Genomic DNA, 26,768 nt, shown 5'->3' with positions numbered 1-26,768 from the left:
AGCTTAGTAAGGGTTTCGGAGCGCTGTATAATTTTGTGAGCCAGGTGGTGCTAGAAAAGTGTAATTAAATAGCTTCCTTATCCCATTATCCCCACTTCAAAGACGAGGAAGGATTGTTCGACTCTCTCCCCAAGCCTCTTAGGCACCCGCCGTGCAATGCCGTGAATGCAGTAAACGGCACCAAGGCTGGAAGCCCGGTTTCATTATTCACACTTTACCAGATCCTAGCACAGTGCTCTGCACCAGGTCGGCGCTTACTAAACGTCGGCGGAATTGGTTTCCGGGCAGAGAGCGCAAAGCTGACTTTGCACGCGAAGGCCAAGGCTCGGGGAAAACACCCCATCCTTCAAGTTCATCTTCCCCTTTCGCATAAAGCGCTCACTTCCAACGCATGGGAAACTTCTGCCGGCTCTACTTCTGCTTCCGGAAGAATGAACTTCCGTTTTTCCACACAGGATAATGGTGGGCGGATACTCCTGGCAATCCAAAGTCCTCGTAGGCTTCGAAAGAACCGTGCGCATGCGCTACGGCGGGTGGGCGGGCGAGCGAACCTACCCGCATTGCTCTGCACCCCTTGGGCTCGCCACTGTCACGTGCCAGGGGCGCCGGGCGGGAAGCCGCGTGGCGGAGGCAGCGGTAACGACGGCAAGCCGTAAGGTCGGCCGACTTCCGGTTCCGGTGTAACGTTCGGGCTCCGTCTCAGGGGCTGAAGTTTGTGAGGTGAGTAGCGGGCTCGGGCCCAGTGGGGCTGGCCGTGGGGCCGGGGGGCTCAGCCTCCCAGCCCTGGCCGCAGTCAGAGCAGAGTTGGAGGTGGCGATTCGTTAGGCGAATGGGCCCAACGGAAAGTGGCCAAGGAGAGGTTTCTGAGGGGGAGTGGGGTGGCGGGGATTGTAGGGAGGAAAAGGGCGGGGGCGGGAAGGGGAAAAGAGGCTCGGGCTGAGGTGAGCTGCCCCAAGAGAACTGGGGCGGGGGGGAGTGGTCGGCTGGGGGGGAGTTAGGTCAAAGGGGAAAGAAGAGCCTGTCTGGGGGAGCATCCCGAGAGGATAAACGTAAATAACTCAGGACTGGAAACTTCCCACCCTTCGTATTCATTGGGGGTCATTCGGCCTTCCTAGTGGAGGTGGGGTGATTATCTTTGCTTCACTTTACTATGTGGTCATCTGCCCAGTGATAGTGTCAAGTTGTGTTCCTCAGAGCTGATTTGTGTACCATCCACAACCATTGTTTTGTTTTCATATCCAATGAACTAGCATGTATGTGGTGGTGAGGGGTTCGTTTATGAGCGATCAACATCATATCTAACTATATTCCAGTCCTTCAAAAGCTACGGATGTGATAATGGTGATGTTTCTTCCTTTTGTAGTTTTTAAAGTATTTACAAAAGAACTCTCTCTATTTAACTTGGTCTTCACAACAATCCTGGGAGGATAATCAAACCAGTTTGTCTTAATCCCTGTTTTACAGGCGGGATAGTGAAAGCCAGAGGAATTAAGTCGCCCATTCCCTAGTCTTGACAGCAATACTAGGATCCCTCTCGGTATCATGCATGATGTCATTCCCATTCTGTTTACTTAATTCGGGGGTTTATATGGTTAAGTAGGAGTTTGGGAAGACAAAAGTCTTTTTCTGAAGATTGAGATCCTCTGGCTCTTCTGCTATCTAATTGATAGGTGAATAGAACTGTTGATGAGTTTTCTTTCAGCAAGACATACGCTGGATACTCAGGTTCAGGACATCCTGTATGTGGTCTTTCTCATTTAGTTTCATTTCTTCCTCTGCGGCCCCTCTATCCTGTTTTATCCCAAATTCAAAATCATAGTTTGGTGGCAGTACAGTGTGAACTTATACGGGCCTCCCTTGTCCTGAAATGAAGACGTTAATCGGTCTGTTTCTCATAGGGAAAAGATGTCTTAGAATATCCTAAAGAAGATTGTTTACTTTTCAATGAAGAAAGCTGAAATTATATAGAAACTCTAGTGTATGTGTTTGTTTAGGTTTGAGAAGGCTAATGAGCAATTATTTTCTCCCGTGTTCTGAGCACTATACCAGATGATATAAAGAGAATACACAAGAAACTGGCTTATGTCATTGAATAGCTTCTGGTTTAGCTAGACAAGTAAAAGTGTGAATATAAATGACAGCCCTGCTTAGTAGAATGTTCAGTGAGAAGGTCTATTGTTCAGAAGAATCCTCAGTGGTTTCTTTTTGTCTCTGCTGAACTCAAGAATTAGGAGATTAGAAGTAAAGAACCATCAGTGAGGAGAGAGGGAGGGTATGCATCCTCAGTTCTGTGATCCTTGTCTGCCAAGGTTATGTTCCCTTCAAGCACCCCATCAAGATGATCTTTCATGTAAACTTGCATTATAAGAGGGTTGATCATACAGTTTTTAAATGAAATTGAGGTATGGTGGCATGAAGATAAAAATCTAAAGGAATGTTCTTAGAAGTTGTGAGCCTTAATATAAAATTGGTGTTTGACCCTAGCATAAGTACTTCATGACCTGCTGCCCTGTATTATGGTCCCACAGAACAGGATTCTGTCAGAGTGAGGTTAGGAGAGGCCTTGCCTGAGGCCAAAAGATAACTTCAGAAAGACTTCTGCTATATTTCCATATTATGTAATCTGACAGGCTCTGTAGATTTAATAGTATCTGGAAGAAAGCACCAGAATACAGTACTCAACTCAACTCAACAGTTCCCCCAGGGTTAGTGTAAGAGATACTCTCTTTTCAATTTTCTTATAGAGGTTGTTACCAGGGGGAGGAATTCATCCTTAATTGTGAAGTAACTTGTGCAGGGGTATAGGAGGTAGCCAGGGGAGAAGACATTTCTGATAAAATAAACACTACCCTGAATTATTTTCAGTCTCCTACCCTTCCCAATCACTTTTTCCTGATTCACTCATAGGTGCTGTGTTGAGTGTCCAAGGTTGTCTCACTGTCCATTGTCCCTTCTTCTGAAGAATGGCCCTGTCCAAGAGGGAGCTGGATGAGCTGAAGCCATGGATCGAGAAGACGGTGAAGAGGGTGTTGGGTTTCTCAGAGCCCACAGTGGTCACAGCAGCATTAAATTGTGTAGGAAAGGGCATGGATAAGAAGAAAGCAGCTGGTATGTATTTTTCTGCGTCCCTGGATATATCCCTCAGCCTGGCACTAAGGACTGAAATATTTGAAGTGTTCTTGTTAGGTTTAAAACGATGTTGGAAATTTGAAGAGAGAAGGCTCTATTTTCTTTGTGGTGGGTAATGGGAATAGTCACTCTTGATTATTTGCTTTTGGATTATCTACATAATGTCTTTTGAATCCCAGGCTGGTTTTCTGCATATGTCAAGGTTGCCTCAGTCATGTATGCTTATGGTATATTTTACGTACAAAAAATGTTTATGTATAGACTTCTTTATGTAAATTTGTATTATACAAATTCAACTTTTTGAAAAGAATTCTGAAAGAAATCCCCATTCCAGAAAACACCTATGTTAATTTTACAATACTGCAATTCCTCTCTTTTCTACTCCTGCCCTTTGGCTTGGTGCTCCATACCTGCCCCTCCTCCTTAAAAAATTTAAAAAACCCTCCAAGTGAAGGTATAAGAATGGAGGTATGGAGAGACAGTCCTGCCACTGAATCCAAGGCTTGGCTTGAGACCTCTGGCACCAAGAGAGAAGACCTTTGCCCTACTTTGCCCGCCTCTCCAGCCCTATGTTTCTGTCTTCCCTTTGTCTGTGCATAGGAACCACAAATCTGTCCCTGGCCCCTGTGTATCACCCATCCTCTCCTGTCATTGTCTGTGTCTGGCCCCCACATGTCTGCCTTCTCAATTCTGGCCAGGCCCCTTTGTGACCAGGCACCTCCCTCCACAGGTACCTGGCACCCTACTTGCCCTCCCTTCCCCATATCCACAGGCAAATTCACATTAGATAAAAATCACTTTATGTAGAGATCTACAAAATAGTCTACTTACGTAAAGCAAGTATTGTAACTCTGTGTGTGTGTGTGTGTGTGTGTGTGTGTACGTACACATACATATATAATTCTTTTAATAACTTTAAATATAATTAGAAAAGTACATCAGCTGTAATTAAAAACAGCATGTTTATCATGTTCACATCACATTCCAAAACCATATAGGCATAAATTTCGGCTTACCTTGTATCCCTGGTTCACTCTATATCAATAATTTTTGACAATGGAGAAAATCCTTTAACCCAGTAGAGGAAACAAAGTAACTTTCAATAAAAATGTATCCGAAGTAGCCAGGTTGAAGCCAAGCCTTGTAGAGTTACTTGAGTGAAATTAAAAAGTTGGGAGAATTGGGTTTCACTAATGATGTATCTCCCTTGCCATCAATATAGTGCTTACCACTGAAGGGAGATTTTGCGTCTCTTCATGAGATTGAGTTATTGTACTGGTTCTTAAAACATTCTAGTATCAGTATCTTACTTTGTCTTGCTTTTTCTTTTAAAGAATCATAATTGAATTCTATTCCCTATAACTGCAGGCTTTTTTTGTTTTGATGCTAGTTATCTCAAATCTTTCTTTGGGTGTTTTCTCTCAGTGATATTCAAAAAGTGACTACCAGGTTTGAAAGGGATTTGATGCTAAAAGAGAGTAATAACAATGAAGTTGTGGAGAATTATTGGTGGCTGTTAAGTTTGCTAGTAACTTTTTCAAAATTGTGTTAGTCATATTCTAAGTTTATTATTGTTTTTGCTTTTAGGGATGTTGACACACATTCCTTGTAGCATGTGTATTTTGTAGTTTAAATTGTCTCCATAGGCCCATGGGAGTAATAGGAAGGGTTAAATTTAATGAAACTCTTACATTGGAGAGTTAATTTGCCCAAGCCACATATCCTTATATTAACGTAGTATGGAATTCTCTCTTAAAATAGGCCAGACAAATTCCCATGATTCTTGTCCATGAGGTGGTTTTTATCTGGAACTCAGGCTATTGCCACTTTCCCTGCCATGAAAACTCCAACCTACATTTCTGCCTCACACACCATAGGCAAAATGTCTCTGTAAAACATTGCACTTAAGAGAATCCCACAGAAAAAAAAATCAAGGACAGTCTTTTGGGTGGAGAAGAACAGTTTTTGTAAACACTCATTTGATCTAGGTACTTTGTACTGTTAGTACTAGGTTCACTTCAGTTAGTAGATGTTTTGGAGAGCCTGTTGTACATACGGAACTGTTTTAGATTCTCAGACCTTTCTACCTCTCCCTTTTTCACCAGATCACTTGAAGCCTTTTCTCGATGATTCTACCCTTCGGTTTGTCGACAAATTGTTTGAGGCAGTGGAGGAGGGCCGTAGTTCCAGACATTCCAAGTCTAGCAGTGACAGGAGTAGAAAACGAGAATTGAAGGTAGGTTCTGGTTGGCTGATTAAATGGCAAGGGAATATTCTCAATGGTAACACTAGTAGCTAAACTTTCTGTGGTCACACACATAGGCACAGTAGAATTCCTAACATTCAAGAGAAAGCTCTAGGCTGTAGAACAGACAGTGAGTTTGTTTTTATCCCACCTTTAATTCTTATTCTTTAGTTACGGTGGTGAAACATGGAAACACATCATGAGGCAAACACTCCAGAAAACCAGTAATTTTACCCTTTACATACATAATTGTGCAGTAAGACAAGGAATTATTGGTGTCCATCTCTTCACTTTTTCTTCTCACCACCTCTAATAAATAATAGATTCCTCCTAGGGGTTTGTGATTTTGGTTTTTCCCTATTTAGGTCCTAACCTGTTGCTTCTGAGTCTAGGTCCATTGCTTCCCAGAGATACAGCTATCCTTGTTATTAGTTTTCAAGGAATTCCTAGTAGAACTTGTGGCTGGTGTTCCTGAGAAATAACTATTGAATATTCATTGAGCATACATAGTTTTGAATAGAAGATACTATGAAAGATGCTTTCTTTGGGGAGCTCATAGCTAAGAGACACCAGTTTCATGGACAACCTGTAGTTTTCTGCTCCAGTACTTTTTATTTTGGTTTCCATGTAGATTATAACCCCTTTCTTTTCATGAGCAGCAGTCAGTCTGCTGGTCTGACTTGTCTTAAAGTTCTTTTCATCCTGCTTTTTACTTATTTCTGTAACTCTCATCACAGAATCTTCTCCTTCCTCATCCTTTCAAGATATTCTAATATTTTGCTATTTTGGCCATGCTGCCAGCATTTCCAGGTTGTAGAGAAGGGTAAGGAATTTTAGAGAGACCTAAACCAGAGAGAAATAGTCAGTGAACACCACATACCTTTTATGTGTAAGGCTCTAAAGAAATATAAGGAATATTGAGAAACTTGAGAAAAATCATAGTTTAATGGGGAGATAGAACATAGATGTGAGATGCCAAGACAGGTGTAAAATATTTAGCTGTTTTAAAGTACAGTGGAACCCCTTTATAATGTTTGCGTTAGGGGACAGGACTGATACCCACCTTATGGGCTAACTATCAGACTTTTAATTTTGTGATGTTTAAGGGACTTCACAGAATCTGTATAATAGTAGTTTATGTTATATTGGGGTTCTACTGTATGTGTATAAATGCTGAAGATATGCTAGAGTGAATGAAGTGATCAGAGTTGGGTGGTATTAGTCAAGAAGTCTTCCTGGAGGAGATGTTTTAGCATCTTTATGCTTAAGAAGCCTTGGGACAGAGGTCCCACTTTTGGTCCCTTTAGGTCCCTATTCCCACACACTATATATATTATGGGAGAGTCCTTTCTCTTGAACTGTAGGAATTCCAGGAAGCGCCCGCCCCTGACTGAGGATATGTCCTTGCAAAACACGAGCCCTCCTAGTGAAGAGGGGATGTCACCCAAAGCCTACCACCGGTGTGTACATTTGCTTTTTCCCATTGCCCCTTCCATGTGGCCATTGTTGGCCACGTTAAACTCACCTTACAAAGTAGACAACCAAGTGTCTTTTGTGTGTTGGGCCTTGAACTAAGTGCTATGGGGGAATACTGAGGAAGAAAGAGTCCTTGCCCTTGAAGAACTTAGATCTAGTTGGGGAGCCAGAGCACATGCACATGATAAAGAACACAAACCAAGCAGAATGTCAATAAATGCAACTTAATATAGCCCAAACATTATACATACATGCTTGAGGGTGTAAAACAAAGGTATAATCAGAATGGGGTGAGGTTATTAATCAGAAGGAGGCTTCTTGAAGGAGGTGAGTTTTGAATAGGATTTTAGGAATGGTTGGATCTGATTTAGTGGAAAGGAAGAGAGGGAGGACATGTGAGCAATGATATAGACAGAGATGGAAATTTGCTTGGATGGACCAGAGGATCTGTGTAGGAGAGTAATGAAGGTGGTAAGATGGAGGCAACCGCTGATGGAGGGCCTTCAAGGCCAGGCTTACCCCTGGGTCTTATCAAGTAGCTATCTGCAAGGCTCTGTTATAACCCCCAGGGCAAAGCCACAACATAATAATTGGGTTGGGGGGATGATGGCATTTTTTCACTAAGAACAGAAACAAATCTGCCTCTTGTTTTGGGTTCTCCCAGGAGGTGTTTGGTGATGACTCAGAGATATCTAAGGAGTCATCGGGGGTGAAGAAGAGGCGTATACCAAGGTTTGAGGAGGTGGAGGAGGAGCCAGAGGTAATTCCTGGACCACCATCGGAGAGCCCAGGAATGCTGACCAAATTACAGGTTAGTGACAGACATGAGAGGTAAGTAGTTTGTGAATTGAGGGGACATGGATGCAGATCCAACCTGGCCTTAAATTGAAATTTTGTTCAGCCACTAGGGAAGTGATGCTTCCCATTGCTGTTCAATATTCTTTATGGAGGGAAACATTATAGTCAAGTAGCCAAAAAATACCTAGTACTTATGGTCCTGGGTGATGTGGAAAAGGAGATAACAAAACCTTAAAGGTCATGGTTTTAGAACAGGAAATAATATACTTTAAATTTTTGTTGCTAAACTTTATATTATTTTAAAATGAAATCGAGCTTTTAACATTTAAAGCATTTTAAAGGCTTAAAAGAAATTGCCCACAGAATTACCTTTATGGAAAAATGTTAATATAAAAGCAAGAGTTGTCTTTGATTCCTGAAACTTTAGTGTTCCAAGCTTCTTGTGAACAAGAAGATGACTTCAAAGATGGGAGCATAGAGAGGGGTAGGAATCTTTGAAGATAAGGAGGAAGTATGTGCTCTTGTGCTCTGGTCCCAGAAGGTGGCAATTTGGGCACACTTAGCAAGTGTTAACAGTATGTACAAAAAATTCCCATCCACATCTTTGTCTTCACCAAATTTCCCACAAAACAGCTTGAGATTATCAGGGCTCAGCTAGCCATTGAAGTTCGTTATGACTAAATCTTCTGGGGATGATGAGAAGAAAGATGGTATTAACCACTATAATTTGTCTGCAGATCAAACAAATGATGGAGGCAGCCACAAGGCAGATTGAGGAAAGGAAAAAACAGCTGAGCTTTATTAGTCCTCCTACCCCTCAGGTATAGTATTCAATGCATCAAAAAGACAGAGCCGAATCCTACATTCCAACAATTTCCCACAGACATCTGTTAAATGCCTATTCTTTGCGTAGTAGTAATAAGTATTAAATGAGACCTAGTTTCTGTTCCCATGAAGGTTATAGTCTAGTAGAAGTTACAAAAATAACCAAAAAAATAATACATAGTGTGCAAAAGAGCTGGAACTCACTTAGTACTCTTTAAGGTCCTTGGAGAGGAGGACTTTAGTGATGAGGAACATTGGGAAAGGCTTATGGGACAGACTTCGAGAATGGGCAGGACTTCATCTGTGGAGAGGAGGTAGGTTCTTTATAGTACAGTGAGCAAAGGCCTGGAGATGGGATGGTATGGGATGTATGGAGGATATGGTGACTACCCCTGTTTGGCTAGATTATATTGCCATGAATGGGGCGGTGTATGAGAAAGCTAGAAAAGGCAGAGCCTTGCTAGATTGTTCATTACATTGAATGCCATCCTAAGGAGTTGTAACTTTCATTGTCAGTAAACCACCCTTAAAGGTGGTTTGACCTCCCATGTGGATAAGTGAGGTTAATTTGGTAGTATGAAGGATGGCTTGGTGGGAAGAGAGTGTTGCAAGAGGCAAAATGAATTAGGTAACTGCTATAGTGTCACTTGGATGCACATACAGGGATGGTGGCAGTTTTTGGACCCCAAACCTCATAAATCCATCTGAAATTCAGTGGGTCTCTGTTCCTTCCCCTTTTAACTTTATCTTTTTCTCTGTACGTCTCACAGCCAAAGACTCCCTCCTCCTCTCAACCAGAACGGCTGCCAATTGGCAATACTATTCAGCCTTCTCAGGCTGCCACCTTTATGAATGATGCCATCGAAAAGGCACGGAAAGCAGCTGAATTACAAGCTCGGATCCAGGCTCAGCTGGCACTAAAACCAGGGCTTATTGGCAATGCCAACATGGTTGGACTGGCCAACCTTCATGCTATGGGCATTGCTCCCCCGTGAGTACTCACTTTCCTTTTGGACCCTTTGCTATTTTTGAAGGTACAGTTCAGAAAAGCCTTTGGCATTCCTTGACATTATTTCTGCAAAACAACCTTAGCTGTTTTTAAACACTGTTCAAAGATCTATGTGGGCGATGAACAAATATCCGTTGGATATGTCTTGAATCCTTAAGGGGGTAAGAATTATTCTTATTTTTACACATGTGGTAACTGAAGTTATGGTCACCCAGAGTGTTTTCGAATCAAATGGGAAATCAGGTCTTCTTGCCTAGGCTCATTCTATTAAACTAATCTGTTTTAAACCAGACCAGGGTCTAGATCAGTGTTAGGAATCAGTTTTCACCTCCTGGTTTGATCCTAATTAAATGGGAGAGATGTGCCTTAAGAAGTTCAGTTTATAAGACAGTTATAATTCCACATAACCAGTTTTATAATTTATAGATCCTTTTGTTATAAGTTCTATCCCATATTGGATTACTCAGTTTGATTAGTACTTTATAATTGAGATATTTCTTATTACTTATTGAAGGTAGCATGAAACATCTTAGAATTTCTTAATCTAGGTCTTCCTTAGGGTTCAAGATCAAATTGTGAATTGGGCTTTTTTTCCCACCCTCCCCCTATCTCTCCCCCAGGAAGGTGGAGCTGAAGGACCAGACAAAGCCTACACCCCTAATCTTGGATGAACAAGGCCGAACGGTAGATGCTACAGGCAAAGAGATTGAGTTGACACACCGAATGCCAACACTGAAGGCCAACATTCGGGCTGTGAAGCGGGAACAGTTCAAGCAGCAGCTCAAGGAAAAGCCATCAGAAGACATGGAATCCAACACATTCTTTGATCCCCGAGTCTCCATTGCCCCTTCCCAGCGCCAAAGACGTACCTTTAAATTCCATGACAAGGGCAAATTTGAAAAGATTGCACAGAGATTGCGGACAAAGGTAACTGGCACCAAAGCTTGAAAAAATTCAGGACACTAGCAGAAAGTAAATTAGAACATTTATCATATAGTTGCTATTAAGTTTTTCGTATATTGCAGGGCAGCAACCATATATTTCATAGAATTGTTTTATGTTGGATTCAGCTTAATTAAATTCCTATTAGGCTGAGATTAAATTGAGTTTGCATGCTTTAATGAGTACCACCTGATGAGGTTAAGATGCAAGGTTACAGCTCAAATGGGAGAAGCTAATCTAGGATTAAAATTTGCTTCAGATGATCTGCGTGATGTGGATAATTGAACTGACTATAAGTTGCAAAATTTCTATTTCCCCCTTTCTGTCCTTAGTGAATTTTCATGGGAATTTTTGGTTGACTGTGATTGCTCTAATTCAACAAGAATTCATTAGGAGCTGAGCATGGTGTTTGGCACCAAGGACATATACAAAATAAAACTTCTTATCCTCAAAGAGCTTACATTCAGTTGGGGAAGGCGAAAGACAAGCTATTCAAATATGAATAAATATAAAAAGCAATTTCCAGGGGTTCAACACTGGTTCAACTTAATATAGAAGGCAGTTTGTTAATAATAGACTCCAGAGGGCACACTGGCAGGATAAAAAAGAGTTGGGTTAGAGATATGGGAGGAGGCATGGGGCTGATATAGATGACTATGAGGGAGAGCAGGGAGTGATAGGAAAAGGAGCTTCAGCTATTCTACAACTCTTAATTCTGAACGGAACCTTAGATCAGTAAATTGCCATACCCTTCACAGTAGCAAAAGTAACATTGATTAGGTTTTCAGTTTCTGAGAAAGAGGAGGAATTGGTGGGGGAGGGGGGAAATGGGAAGGGGGAGAATTGAAGTATATGTGTGCAATGGCCAAGGAGAGGAAATGGCCGTTCCCTAGCCTTCCTGACTAGTCAAGGCTGGGGTCATTGGGGTCCTAGAATCAAACTGGTTGGAAAAAGGAGTGAAACATGCTTGAGGTACTCAATCTCAGCCAGGTCGACCATACTTTGCACCTACTCCTTTGCTGAGAAGATTGTGTTCCCCAGGTTGGGGCTCTGTCATATATACATAAATGCCAAAGGTGTGCTAAAGTGAATGAAACGATCAAAGTTGAGTGGAATTAGTGGGGAAGTCTTCCTGAAGGAGGTGATTGAGCAGCTTTACATATATATAGTCCTGGGATACCCAGGCTGTCCGCTACGCTCCCTATTACGTAAATCCTTCCTCCTAAACTGTTGGAAAGTTAATAGAGGCTGGTTCAAAGCCTGGTTCTGCCATTTACTATTTTCATCTATGGGCCTCAGTTTCCTTATCTGTAAAATGAGAAGGTTGGATTATCTTTCAATTGTAGTTCTAAATCTGTGATTCCACCACCACTGCCTTTGGGGCAGGGAAAGAGAGTATATGATCAGTTTTCTCCTGAACCTAAGGAACTCAAAAACAGGCTGTGTGTGTCCTGCTGTCTTAGACGGTCTATTTCCAAACAACTTCAGCGTCAGGATTTTTCAAGGCCCTGGAACCAATGGACAAACGTAGATTGTGCAATGCCAAGTAAAGATCCAGCTGCCATTTTTCACACTGACATGCCCAAGCCTGGAGCACCCTTCTTTAAAATAAGAATTCCTGAGAAGACTGCATTTTGTTCATCTTCAGTGAAATGCATTTCTTCAGAGTCAATGCCATTTCCCCACTGTCTCCCAAGCTTTATGTGTAGTATTTTAGACATTTACTTCATCAAGTGTTTGTTAGATGCCAGGCACATTAGAATAACTATGCATCATGGGAGCACAGTAGTATAATGGTATCTAGGGCACTCAGCTGCTTCTGGGGCATGTGGTTTAGAGGTGAACCTTGAAGTCACCAAGTCCTGGGGGTAGGCTTCTGGTCTACCCCTTCTGGTGAGTTGTAGCCTTTTTCCTTGAATCTTTGGAGTGTACTAAAGTGGTCAGATGGTAGTAAAAAGACAACCCAAGAAGTGGAATGTTTTTAAAGGCAGGCTTCCTTCACCTCTCAGACTGATGTGACTCCAGCTTCCCCTTGCATCTGTGTTTTGTGATTCTTAGGCTCAACTAGAAAAGCTGCAGGCAGAGATCTCACAGGCAGCCCGAAAAACTGGCATCCATACTTCAACCAAGCTGGCGCTCATTGCACCTAAAAAAGAACTAAAAGAAGGAGAGATTCCTGATATTGAGTGGTGGGACTCCTACATTATCCCCAATGGTTTTGACCCGTGAGTTTACTAGTTAACACCTTGTGAGGTATAACCTCAATGGGGGAGTTGAGACATGAGAAAAAAATTCAAAGCATACTTTTAAGGATGATAAACATATATGTAAATGCAGTGGTATTACAGCAGTCAACCTTCATTTTAGCTATAGAGGAAAAATAAGTTTAGGTAATCTGAAACTGTAGAAAATCAAAAATAATTTGTTTTTCAACCTGTTTACTTTTCTAATTATGTTCTTAATACACGTAAAATCAATTTGTATTTCTCAAATACAATTGATTAATTACCTAGTGCACCTAGATATGTAGTAGTCAAATTGTGATTAAAAATTAGCTATTGGTGGTCTATAGGGAGGATGGCATCATCCACATATTATATAATGAGCTCATAAGTACTAAAGAGGTGCTCGAGGGAAGTTTTTGGGAGTCCCATTTCTTTGAAATCATCTCCGCTCACATATCCTTGTGTTCTTCTTCTTTCCCTAATTCTAGTACAGGGGAAGCTCCCAAGAAAGAGGACTATTTTGGGATCACAAACCTTGTAGAGCATCCAGCCCAGCTAAACCCTCCAGGTAAAGTATCGATCATTTACCCAGTCAGCAGTAGAGTTGTTCCTTTTCTCTTCTCCCTGATTTAATCATAATTTGACTGCAAAGATAGTTATTGCTCCCCTAACCTATTCCTTTGCATTCAATCTTTCTAGCTTTGCTTTAGATGAAATCATTAGTGCTGGTTCCAGATCTCTGAATGTTAGCTATAGTGGCTTATTGTGGTGGGAATTCTACTGTCTATATTTAATGGCTTTGACTGGGTAAAAAAGTTCATTTGTTGAACATATCTTTGCACTTAAAACACCCCTTATGTCTTAATAGCAAGCTGGACTTTTCTTAGAATTGTGACTCCAGTTCCTGGAGATCTCCATTAGGTTTCTGTACTTTTCTTTCCTTCTCTTTTTTGTTTTGCATTATCAGTCTGAGAAATCATAGACCGCTTGAGGTGTCTTAAAGAGCATTGAGTCTGGCCCTCCCTTTTACAGATTAGGAAACTCAGGTCCAGAAAGCGTATGATTGTGTGGTAGAAACTAGTACACTGGACTTCGCAGGTCTGGCCTTTGTCCTTCATTGAGTCCACTGAAGTCTGGTGTGTAACTTAAGTTAATCTGATTTTTCTCAGCTACTTTTAACATGAGTCATCTAGATTTTAAAAGCAGATTTTTAATTTTTGGGTTTTTTTAAGGAAGAATAAGAAGCATGCAGGTGCCTAACACTGAATTTTGCACCACTCCTCTCTTCCTTCTTTCTCCTGTCCTAAAAGGAGCTTCAGAGTTTCTTTCAATCCCTATAACTGTCTAGCTACCATCAGTATCCTCCTACCCCTTTTTACTGTGCTTCAAATTAATACTGGCTCCTCTAATCTGCCTTTCCCTTTATGCTTCTCTAACAGTGGACAGTGACACGCCAGTGACATTGGGGGTGTACCTCACCAAAAAGGAACAGAAAAAACTTAGGAGACAGACACGGAGGGAAGCTCAGAAGGAGCTACAAGAGAAAGTCAGGCTGGGTTTGATGCCTCCTCCTGAACCCAAAGGTGAGGACTCTTGGGGTAAGGGGGAGAAGAATGGCAGCATGAACTCTTTATCTTGGTAATTTTCAGTATTTCTTCTTCCTTGCCTCGACTTTTACTAGAGGACTACTGTGTGTGTACAGAAGGTCATATTATGCAAGATTGTATTCACTTTGTTCTTTTTCCCTTCTCTCCTTAGTTTCCATACTATAGGTGAATTTATTTATTTTCCAGATATTTAGAAATTTTTGTTATGAGTTATATGAGAATGCTATGTATTGTATCAAGCTTATAGAAAGAAAGCTTTAGAAACTCATTAAAGAGAACATCTTTGCGTGTGTTGTCAGGACAGGAGGACCTTCTGTAGAGAGAGAGGCATCTTCTTTGACATCAAGCATTTTTCAGTCTAGCTCAAGATTTGGTACACACAGAGAAAAGTCTTCATTACATAGTCAAAACAAGGCAACAAGGTTAGCTGCAGTGTAATTTAGCTTAGTGTTCATTTGTTACATAAAACAAGGAATTGCCCTTTCGATGCATTTATCAGGGAATACTTTTCTAAGGGTTTTAAATGGTATTGAGGACATAGGTTAGAGGAAGAGAGGTAGGAAAGGCTGTCCCAGCTGAGAAAATGACTTGTAGTTAACACTGTTTTGTTTCTAATACAGTAAGAATTTCCAACTTGATGAGAGTATTAGGCACAGAAGCTGTTCAAGACCCCACAAAAGTGGAAGCCCACGTCAGAGCCCAGATGGCAAAAAGACAGAAGTAAGTGCCCTGGAACAAGGTGGGGACTTAGGGCAGGGTTCTTTTTCAGACTGGGATAGCAGGTTGGATTTTGGCCTCCCTTGGGGGGGACTGGTATACAGAGGAGGGGAGAGTCCTCTGTTGCTCTCTCTTTCCCTCAGCCCTGCCTCTGGTCTTCAATGCCTTTCTTACTTGTGGATGTCCTTCCTGTCACGACAGAGCGCATGAAGAGGCCAATGCTGCCCGAAAACTAACAGCAGAACAGAGAAAGGTCAAGAAAATTAAAAAGCTAAAAGAAGACATTTCACAGGGGGTACACATATCTGTATATAGGTAGGTGTCTTTGTTGGGCCAGTGTTGCCCACATTAATACCAAACTAGTATGACAGACAAGTGCTTGGGGCAGTTGGTGCAATCCACAGAGCTTTCCTAACACCAACCCCAGCATTTAAAGAAATAAAGTTAGGGGTTTAAAAGCTTTAATAGGAGTGGGATCTGACCCAGGAAGTAAAATTTCTGTTGTGATTTTAAATTCTTCTGCCAGTGTAGCAGTCTTTTTCCTTTGACTTTCGGTCAATGAATCAGTACTGATCTGCTAGGCTGAATGAGCTAACATCTTCAAACCAAATTATAAACTGGGGTTGCTCATCCTTTTTAGAACTTAACGTTTCTGGTTTCACTTCATCTAGACCCAACTCTACAGAAAGTCCTGGTAGCCCTCCTTCCTTCACCTCCAGATTGATTTTTATCATGTCCTACCATTCAGCTATTGCAGTTATACTCTTCTACTTCAAAATGAATTTATTTCTGACTCATCAAGAGATATTTATGGACTACCTTCTGTTTCTGGGGCTGTTAAGTGATGTGGGGGGATGGAGATATAAAACAGTTGAAATACTTTTTTAGAGTTCATTAATTGTGCCACTTAAACTGTCAGCAGCTTTCCATCTACAAAAACAAAAAAAAAGCCTTTTGTTTTGTTTTTGTTTTTGAGAAACAAATTTGGAAAAGTATGTATTTGGACATGTAGGTTTATTTTTCCACTCCATTTAATCAGCTACTAACCCTTAAGTTAAAATACATAACTACACTTTCCCTGTCTCCAGAGTACGAAATTTGAGCAACCCAGCCAAGAAGTTCAAGATTGAGGCCAATGCTGGGCAACTGTACCTTTCAGGGGTGGTGGTCCTTCACAAGGATGTCAACGTTGTGGTGGTAGAAGGGGGTGAGTTTGGGTTAAGGAAAAGATCAAAGGAGTATACCCAGAATACTGAAACCTAGATTGGGGATGGGGTGGAGAAGTATTTTAGAGGTCCATCTGGGAGTAAGACCCCTCTAATCTTTATCTCTTTATATTCTGGGAGAAGACCCAAAGCTTAGAGCAGTACCTACAGGGGTTGTACCAATCATCACATTAAAAATTGTGGACATCACATGGGCACAGAGGGTCTTTCTTTTACCACTTTCCTAGTCCAAGTCTGGAGGGGAAAAAGGGGGAAAAAATTTTGTCTTCTCTCTTTCTAGGCCCTAAGGCACAGAAAAAATTCAAGCGTCTAATGCTGCACCGGATAAAGTGGGATGAACAGACATCTAACACGAAGGGAGATGGTGAATTGGGGTTAGAGGGATAAATGGGTGGGGGGGGAGAGGGTTTGATGCTCAGAAAATTGGGAGGCAATGGAGCTAAGTATTGTATCTCACTTCTTTACCTTTATTCTCCTAATACTAGGTACAATATTAATTTGGGAAAAGAGTTACTGCTAGTGTCATAATCATTCATATGACATTTGTTTTGCTTCACATATATAATTAATTCAATTATCTGCCTGGTCTTCAAGGATCTTTTACCACTTGATTCTTATGTTGCAGCTGCCAGGGCACTCTGCTTTGGCCATACATGGATACTATTTACCGTTATACACAATTTTCTGGTCATCAATCCATGGGCCTGTGCATGTGCCTCTTGTGCCTTGCAATGTTTTGCCTCTCCACAACATCGTATCTTTTTTCCATTCAGAACAAAAACTTGCCACCCAAAGCAATATACTTGATTAACTAACTGCCTTATCACATGGTAGTATTCTATTAGACCACAAGTTCCCTAAAAGTAGAAAATATCTTCTATATCTCAGAGGAAGGATAGCACGGTTGAAAGAGTGCTAGATTTGGAAGCAAGATGGATCTGGATTCAAATTCCCTCTCAGACACCAGTTGTCTGATTATTGAGCAAGGCACTTAATCACCCTGAGCCTCAGTTTCCTCCCTTGTAAAATGGGAATGACACTTAAGGTTGATGTAAAGATCAAATGAGATAATGGGTCTAAAGTGCTTTGTAACTGTTAAAGTTATATATATGTTCAACTTTTTATTTTTTGTGCCAAGTACAAGATTCCTTTTATTTAACTTGTTGAAAGCCCCTACTTGTTTGGAGCTTTTGCTTCGAATTACAAACAGTACTGTATCTAACTTACATGGTGACATTTTAGGATAATAACAATAGCTAGCATTTATATAGTACTTTAAAGTTTGCAAAGCACTTTACAAGTATTTCATTTTATCCTCACAAACCTGGGAGATGAGGTAGGTACTGTTTTTGTCCTCATCTTAACAGATAAGGAAGCTGACACAGAGGCAGGTTAATCAGCTTGTCCAGTGTCCCATAACTAGTAAGTATCTAGGCTGGTTTTGAACTTCATGTCTTCATGACTTGGGGTCTAGTGCTTCATCACACTGTGCCACATACAAGAGAAGAGGAAGCATTTAAATATGAATGTCTTGAATATTTTTAAAAGGTGATGTGAAGCTATAGAGGTGTTTTCAATGGCAGTTTGTAAAACTGTATATCTGAGTCTGTTTGGAGCCAGGCTTAGCCATGTTGTCTCTTCTAGATGATGATGAATCTGATGAGGAAGCTGTGAAAAAAACCAACAAGTGTGCATTGGTCTGGGAGGTAGGTGGTTCTTCCAGTAGCTTTTTCTGAAATACCAAAACAAAAGAGATTTGTATTAGAAATCAAGAATTACAATCATTTCTAAATTGTGCTAATTGAGGGAACATCGAGGTCATCAGTCTTTTTTGATAACTCAGTGGATCTCTGGTTTTGTTGATGGGGATGTTATACCTTATGCTCCTGGAAACCCTTCCAGGGCAGGGTCGGGACTGAATTATGGAATGTCCACATTATTCCATAGTTCCTCTAGATTTCTTTATACTTTGTGGGCATCAGTAGAGCACATCAGCCATCCCCTCATCTCTAGCACTCACTGCAGGACTAGCCCAGCTACGTTTCCCATAATGTATTTTTTTTAAACATTATGTTTTACAGCATTTTTCCTGAGGAGTTCTTAATTGATTATATTATAGTTTACTCAGGTCTACTATCTGTTTCCATTGAGGGGATCTGAAATTTTTATTCTTCAGATATCGTGGTCCATGTTTTGCAGTTATAGCATTGGCAGAAGAATGGTGGCGTCAAAAGATGGGTCTTTGTTTCAGAGTTTGGATTTGGGTCTTTAAAAAAGCACTGTTCAATTTCCCAAGGATAAATTCTTTTTAATTCTGAGGCTAGCTAATTGCCCATCTCCAGCCTTTGACCAAGACATATTATGTACTCGGTCTGTGGCTTATCCATCTACCTATCATAACTTGTATAAATTAGTCATCATTCAAACACTTTTTTTTCCATATAGAGAAGGCCAAATTCTTTAAAATAATTATGGGTTTCATTTAGGAGGCTATGAAATGTTCTAGGGCTTTATGTAACACACAATTCCATCTACAAAGAGGATCATTTGAAAGTATGTCACCATGTATGGAGAATTCCTCTTTCATCTGGATTCTGTGCTGAACAACCTCCACATGAGTAGCAAACACATTTTGGCAAACATACTTTGCCTTGTTTGATATTAGTAAGTGGCAGATTGTTCGAGTTCTCTCTTTCATCTTTCATTTTGTGTGATTTTGATACATGCATGGGAAACACTTTGGTTAAGAAGAGCTTTTAAAGTGGTGTTTTGCTCTACCAAATATATAGTTAGCAAACAATGCATACAGCAGAATCTTATATTCTTGACAACAGAGATGTCAAACTTGCCCCACAAAAAACTCTTAAGTAGGCCTGGCAGATTAAAAAACAACTGGGAACTGTTTAACAAAATAAAACTGCAGCAGAGCATAGATAATGTAATTTGTGGTTTTCTAAGTCGATATGTAGGGCACAGGGATCAGTTTCTGTTTGAGTTTGATACTACTGGTCTATACCTTTCAGTCAGGTGTGACTATTAAAAGTGGTCTTCTGTAAAATATTGTGAAAGGAAACCTGTTCCTTTCATACTGTCATCAAATATTCCTTTGATGTGTGTATAGATTATATAAAATATATATATATATTATATAAAATATATATATATATAAATATATATATATAATATAGATTATATAAAAATTTTTTTAGCATATGGGTTAGTAGTTTTTTTTTTTCTAACAGCCAGTATTTTTATTTTTTTCTTTATCTGCTTCTCCCACTTCTCACCCACCGCACAATTAAGAAAATTAAACAAGGGGAAAAATTCCCTAAATCCCTCAATACCAAAACCAATTAGCCATGTACAGAAATGTATGTGTCTCTGTGCATTTAAGTTCATCAGCTCTGTCGGGAGGTGAATGGTGTGTTTTATCTTAATTTTTTTGGACTCATGGCTTATTATTGTGTTAGAGAAAAACTTGAAATACTTTAGAACTCTATGTTGTTATTCTATAAATCGTTTTTCTAGTTCTGTTCACTTTGCATCGATTCATAAGGGTCCAATCAGTTTCCTCTAAAATTGTTCTTATGACACAGTAATATTCCATTATATTCACATATCACAACTTATTTAGCCATTCCCTAATAGGACAGTTCCTTAGTTTCCAACTTGGGGCTACCACAAAAAGATCTAAAAATATTTTTGTATACATTTTGTATAGGTCCTTTTCCTCCTTTTATTTTTTTAGGGGGGAAGGCTGGGCAGTTGGGGTTAAGTGACTTGCCCAAGGTCACAAGCTAGTAAGTGTGTCAAGTATCTGAGGCTGGATTTGAACTCAGGTCCTCCTAATTCCCGGGACAGTACTCCATTCACTGTGCTAGCTCGCTGCCCGCCTCCTTTTATTTCTTTAGGCTATATACTAGGCCTAGTTGTTGTGTTTGTCCTTCATTCTCGAAGAGGACAATGAGATCAGGGAAAATGATGACATGGCTTGCAGTTGACTTTGATTTGAGTGAGAGAGGGCTGTGCAAGGTCACCAGCCTCACTTTCTCTTCCAGAGCCATCTGGGTCCAGTGGCCTGATAGTCACCAGGACAACTGGAGATGACCCAGGATGTATTAGGAGACCCTGGCCCTTTCAGTCTCAGGTCTTTTCAAGTTCTCACTTTGAGTGAGGTAATACCAATTCAGTGAATAGGCCTCTTTAAGAAGTTAATCAAGGGATGGCCCCTTTAATCAAAAACTCAAAAAAAAAATCAAACTGGGAAGAGAAGACCACCCTCAGTGTTCCTGCCCCAAAGAGAAACAGTTGCTATTTAGTATTAACATTCATTCTGTGCTGGGGCAGGGATCTATTGTCCAATCTGTGAGCTCCAGAGTGAGTTGAGTTTAAGGCTTGGTTTTTGAGAAAAAAATCTCGCCAGTAAACCCAAAGTTAAGGAGGCAACCTTTGGCTATCAAAATGTACCTTCCTTTGGGTAGAGCATCCTCAGGTAAGAACAGGCCTAGTGTAGCTGGGTCAAAAGGTATGCATCGTTTGGTAACTATTTGGGTATAGTTCTAAATTGCTTTCCAGAAAGACCGAACATCTCCACCAAGATTTTTCTAATATGTCTGTTCTCCCACAGTCCCTTCAACATTTGTCCTTGTCTTTTTTTTTGTCATTTTGCCAGCCTTCATGAGGTAGAAGTAAGGAAGAGCATGGAGGACAGCTTATGCAAAAGCAGGGTGGTGGGAGATGGAATGTTGTATATGGGGAACAGCAAATGAGCCAGTTTGGAACTTGTAGGGTGTTTGAAGGGGAGTAGTGTGAAATTATTCTAGAAAGATAGGTTGGATCCAGATTGTGAAGGATTTAAGTTATCAAACAGAGAAATTCGCATTTTATCTTTGAGGCATTAGGGGAACCACTAAAACTTCTTGAGCAAAGGAGTCATATTTGTGCTTTAAGAATATCAATTTGACAGCTGTGTAGAGGTTGCATTACTGTAGAAGGGAGATAGGGAAATGAATTGGCAGGCTATTGCAATAATCCATTTGAGAGGTAGAGATCCTGAACATGGGTAATGGCTTTTTTATTAGAAGAGGATGGATTGAAGAGATAACTTTGTTTGGAGACAAAGTTGACAAAACTGAGTAGCTGATTAGATGTGGGTGGGGATAAGAGGAGAGTGAAGAGTTGAAGATGACTGAGATTACAAATCTGGGTTTCATGGAAAAATGTCCTTGACAGAAATAGGAAAATTAGGAAGAGGGTTGAGCTTTGAAGGAAAAGATACTGAATATGAGATATCAAGCAAATAAGTTGATATGCAGGTTGGAATTTAGGAAAAAGATGAGAGCTGGATATGTAGGTATGAGAGTCATCTGTATTAATATGGAAACTGATGAGATCATGAGAGCTTTGGACAATCTTGGCATATACTCCTACTTAGTGGATGGAAGATGATTACCAACAAAGGAAACTGAAGGAGTAATTAAGATAGGTAGAAAGAAAACTAATATCAAGGAAAATCAACAAGGAGAGAGGACATAGGAGGGAAGGAACAGTTACCTTTATAGAGTAGTCAACGAAGTTATAAAGACAAAGTCTGGGATTTTATGGTTAAGGCATTGTTGGTAACCTTGAAGAGATTCATTTTAGTCTAATAGGGTTGAAAGTTAGACCAAAAGGGTACAGGAGTAGTTTGCATTTTATTTTGAGATGCATAGTAGCTTTTTTTGTCAGTACTGTCTTAGTTATATGTTAAGCTATTAAAATGAATTCTATGAATATATACTAACCAGGCCTATACCCCAGAAAGATGTATCCCATACATGTTAATATCATCCAGGATTCCTTGATGTATGCAACAAGAGAGAGATCTTTGTTGAAAGATTTTCTTATTACTACCACTTGAGTCTTAACAGGTGAATATGCTCCCCAAAATTAGTGGCATCTATCATGGAGAATGTCTAACAAAGACTGAAGGGAAGAGAGATCTCCTAGAGATGACAAACGCTTCTTTTTGATTGACTTCTGTTTTTACAAGGCATTTTGCTGGTTGCATCAAGGCCCAGAACACTTCAGAACATTCAGGAGATTCAAGAATTTTCAAGGGGGTTGGCTTAGTAATCTACACAGTAAGAACCAAGTGGATGAAGAATGCTCAGTGTCTAGAGTACATGAAATGCATTTGACTCAGTAAACCATTAAGCTGTTGGACAGATTCTATAGAAGGATAGTGAGCTGGGTCTGGAATTAAATAAGAGGAAGAGAGAAGGCTGAATTATATTTAGGAAATTCCCAGTGCTTTCAACTATCTCAAGCTATATTTTCAAACAAAAAAAGCCATTTTTAAATGCCAACATAATAATATTAATGTTTATACGGCATTTTAGAGTGCTTTACGTGATCTCATTTGTCATATGGCTACAACCCATGGAACACCAACAGTGTCTGAAGAATCAGGTGTGAGTCACATAAAAGTCAATAGAAGGAAGCATCTTGAAATAAATAGGCTACAAAATGTTACCAATGGTCAGCTGCAAATAAAATGCAGCATCAAAGATATTGATGAAAATACATTGGACAAGAAAAAGAGGTGGGCATGTTTATGTAACAAGAGTAAGGGCTAACAGGTGAACATCTTGATTGGGCAACCTCAGACTAAAGTTAAAAGTCTTAAAGAAAAAAACACTACTTGAGTGGATACCCTCAGTGCCACCCGCCGCCCCCAACACACTCACTCTCTCACTCACTCACTTTGGAGGGTTTATGGACACAGATAAGTAACCCAGGAAGAGATTGGTATTTCAATTTGCACCCACATCAGTGAGATCATAGATCCCTCCAGAGATTAAGATATGTAGGAACAAGAAGATAGGATAAATTTGTTCAGTAAGAAAATCAGTCGAAGGATTGGATTGCTTTGTATTCTGTCCTCAATGAGATAATTAAGAGTTGCCTGTACTTTCCTAGCAGAGGTAAGAGACATGAGACAGAAGAAGGGGAAGTGAGGTATTTTGGGTGATTTCCTTTTCTGGGCATCTCCCATCAGATATGTATGAAGAACTGAAGCCTCTGACATCTTTTCTTACTGCTCTGTTGCTCCCTGCCTTTCCCAGGGTACAGCCAAAGATCGGAGCTTTGGAGAAATGAAGTTCAAACAGTGCCCCACAGAGAACATGGCCAGGGAGCATTTCAAAAAGCATGGGGCTGAACATTACTGGGACCTTGCACTGAGTGAGTCTGTGTTGGAGTCCACCGACTGAGACAACTACAGTCCCCACCCATTTCTCTCCACTGCCTTTGTCCCTCCAGCTTTCCTTTATTCCTCCACCCCAACCTCTTTGTGTGTCTGTATGTGTGCATACATGTGTGCACATGTGTGAGAGATCAAAAACTACCAGGCAGAGCTGTGGGACTGAGGGAGAACTGCTGCTCTGTTCCCAGTCAGTCTGGTGCTGCCTACCTTTCCCTTTCTGTGCATATGATTAAAGAATTATTTTTAAACCTGGTATGGCATTTTTCACACATAGGTGTTTGAGGGGTCCTTTTTTTATTCAAGTCTTTTGACAAATACAATAGGGACATTTTTATGATTGAAGCAGTAAAGACTAGTATTTTTTGGAGCAGAGTGAGGTAGTGAGTGGAGGAAGGAGAAATATTCCTGAAAGGATCTCATTTCCTTATAGCATCTAGACAGCAAGTAGGTATTTGATGATCCTATCCAGGAAACTTCCAAGTCCCTTCCTGGTGGAGAGGAGAGGTTGGCAGTGGGCTATAGAGATGAAATCAAGAAGGATGTAGGTAGGTAGATGAAGCAGGAGGATTTAGAGATTTAGTGCAATTTCTCTCTTTTATAAAGTAAAAATCCTCTTCCCTTTCCCCTCAGAGACTACTGGAATCCTGTTCTGAGATACTTGATTTATCTAGGATAGCTTGAGGAGATATTAATGTCTAGTCACCCTAACATCCTCTCAAGTTATTCTAGAAATAATCTAAGGTCTGAGACTCCTTCATATTATATCTATACCCTCCATTTATGCTGCATAAATTGCATCCGGCAAATGGAAAGATTTAGGTACTTGAGTATAAATCCTAGCTCTTTTTACTTGCTGTGTGATCTTGGGCAAGTCACTTAAATCTCTTGGCCTCCATTTCCTTATTTGTATAATATAGGGGATTCAACAACATCTCTTAAGTTCCTTCTAGCTCAGGGGTATTAATGGAACACTGTTGGGGAGTGGAGGTAGAGAAAGGATGCTTACCTTTGGTGTTCCCCTAAAAGGGTCTTAAAAGGAATAATGCTAACCAAGTTTTGGTGTCAGTCAACTTGTGCATATTTTGAATTTACAGATTCTCAGTCATCAGGGAAAATAAAGTTTTCCTAACATATACCCTCTCTCTTTCCCTACCCCCCAAGTTCTTCCAGGTACAAAAAGCACTGTGTACCCAATTGTCCCTTATGTCCTGGAGCAAGAGCTTACCAACCTTTTTGTTATGAGACATATTTATAAGTTTCTAAATGGACCAAGGTGGTTTTTTTTTTTTTAAGCAATGTGGTACAGCGGGCACTTGAAGTCAGAAGACCTGGGTTCAGGGCCCTGGCTCCACCACATTATTACCTGTGATACTGGGCAAACTCTTTAACTAAACTGAGTCCTCATTTGTAAAAATGGAGAAAATACTTGTATTACCCACTTCACAGGGTTGTTGTGAGGAAAGCATTTTGTAAACGTTTAAACGTTATATAAATGTGAGCTGCTATTACTACTACCTACCTCACAAGGTTGTTGTGAGGATCACTTTGTAACTGTAAATCACTGCAAAATATATAAATGTGAGTTGTTATTGTAAATGGAGAAAGAAACAGGCCTTCCACAATAATACAAGTAATCAATGAGATGTTTTAAGTCCTGGGATGGGGGAGAAAGGGAGGAGGGAGGAAGGAGGCAAGACAACATACATAGGCAAAAACATTGACAATGCATAGTAAGTGTATTGGAGACAGTATGAATGATAGGCCAATGTACAAGGGTGTGGGGCATTAGCAACTATAGGGGAGGGTGGTTAGGGAAAGCATATTTTGTTGATAATTTTAACATCTTCTTTTGAAAACTCCTTTTCTAACCCAGGACATTGGGAAAGGGATGGTACCTGCCACAGAAAAAAATCAATTTACCAATGCAAAAAAACCTCTATAACTTAAACTTTCAGAAGCTTGCCTAGGGCAATGAAAGATTAAATGACTTGTCCAGGGTCAAACACGGCAGAAGTCAGATTTGAAACCATGTCTTCCTGGCTTTTAAATAGGCTCTATATACTTCTCCACAACTAATATAAATTACAGGAATAATGGGAAAGAAGGGTGTTAAGTCCAAACACAAGACCTAATTGTGAAAACTCATTTCTCCCTCTGCCAATTTAAGACTAAAAAGCTTTAACTACCTGCCCTCTGAAATCCCCACTGGCTATAGAGCTAAGGATTCTGTTAATAACTGTGGTGTGTCTGAGTCAGCAAAAGGTAAGTATCGAGTAGGAAAGAGTCGAGAATGGTGTCAGAGCTCAGAGATTAATTTCCTTTAAAAGGCCATTGGATTTGGCTATTAGATGTTCGGGAGGGCAATTTCATTAGTGTTGTGGCTAGACTGCAGGAGATTGAAAATAAGCTCCCGAGATTAGTGGAGTCGTCGGCTACATGTAAGTTTTATAAGGGAGGTGGGAGAGCAATAAGTTAAGATGAAGGGAAGGTTTTGGTTTTGGTTTTGGCTGAGTGTGCTTGTAGGCAAATGGGAAGGAGAGATGGAGAAAGATTAAAGATGCATAAGAAAGGGGCAAGATTGGAGGAAACTGGAAAAACATAAGGCGATAAGCTTTAACAAGGTATCACTAACGTGACCAGAGATGAGTGGGGGACGGTGCTGAAAGATTCTGAAGGGCTTAAGTTCACTTCTGATGGCCTCAGCTCCTCCCTTCAGCTGCCATCTGTTCCAAATGTGGAAGTGGTATTGGAACACTGAAGCTAGAAAAAGAGCCCCATGTAATGATACGGAGTCTAGTTAAGCACCACAAATTTATAATGGGAGTGAACCGCTAGAATGAAAAATGTGAGGCCTGTGTGTGGCTTGTAAACTGTCTAATTCGCGTGGCAGCATCTGAGGAATGAGCACGGTGGTGTTCCGGAAGCCTACAAAACACCGATCTGAATCATTCACCCCTGCCCGGGCAGGCGCTAATTCACGCGAAACAGACGCTCGGCCGAGTCTAGGCTCTGGCCCAGGCTCAGCACCAGCCTCCGCTTACACCGAGAGCGCTCGGGGGTGGCTGGGTTACCCGACCCAGAGTGTCCGCTAGCTTCTTGGATTTGGCGAGGACAAGGGCACAATTACACCTTCCAACGCCTCCAAATCTCAAAGTTCGGGTGAAGTCGGACGGGTTTGCTACTAGCCTTCACGGATTCCCCCTACGCGGTCTGAATGGTCATGTGGCCGCGAATGGTTTCTCCCGAGGTGGAGCTACAGGGAGAGGGAGGCAAGAAAAACCGTTCCCTCCAGGAGTCTGCGCAGTGCATGTCTTACTGTAGTT

The 26,768-nt window shown here is 40.8% G+C and overlaps 1 protein-coding gene across 3 annotated transcripts; it reads left to right on the top strand.

Annotated features, from left to right (window-relative positions):
- Nucleotides 1–519: 519 nt before the first annotated feature.
- On the top strand, nt 520–23,714 carry PRPF3 (pre-mRNA processing factor 3). Of its 3 annotated transcripts, none has more exons than XM_036767267.1 (16): nt 520–720; nt 2,908–3,108; nt 5,235–5,365; nt 7,515–7,661; nt 8,386–8,469; nt 9,244–9,464; nt 10,103–10,409; nt 12,483–12,649; nt 13,138–13,217; nt 14,089–14,232; nt 14,877–14,976; nt 15,175–15,288; nt 16,062–16,180; nt 16,480–16,563; nt 17,844–17,905; nt 23,306–23,714. In XM_036767267.1, exons 2-16 carry the CDS (start codon nt 2,964–2,966, stop codon nt 23,450–23,452), a joined length of 2,052 nt encoding a protein of 683 aa, XP_036623162.1. In that variant the 5' UTR covers nt 520–720; nt 2,908–2,963; the 3' UTR covers nt 23,453–23,714. The 3 variants fall into 3 exon arrangements, with proteins under 3 accessions (XP_036623162.1, XP_036623163.1, XP_036623164.1); XM_036767268.1 differs by having other exon boundaries at nt 712–859; XM_036767269.1 differs by lacking the exons at nt 520–720; nt 2,908–3,108 and adding an exon at nt 6,739–6,834 and having other exon boundaries at nt 5,278–5,365.
- Nucleotides 23,715–26,768: the final 3,054 nt, after the last annotated feature.

Source organism: Trichosurus vulpecula, chromosome 7 (assembly GCF_011100635.1).
Source record: "Trichosurus vulpecula isolate mTriVul1 chromosome 7, mTriVul1.pri, whole genome shotgun sequence".
NCBI classification, from domain to species: Eukaryota; Metazoa; Chordata; class Mammalia; order Diprotodontia; family Phalangeridae; genus Trichosurus; species Trichosurus vulpecula.
This window is presented reverse-complemented; position numbering and strand designations above follow the sequence as displayed.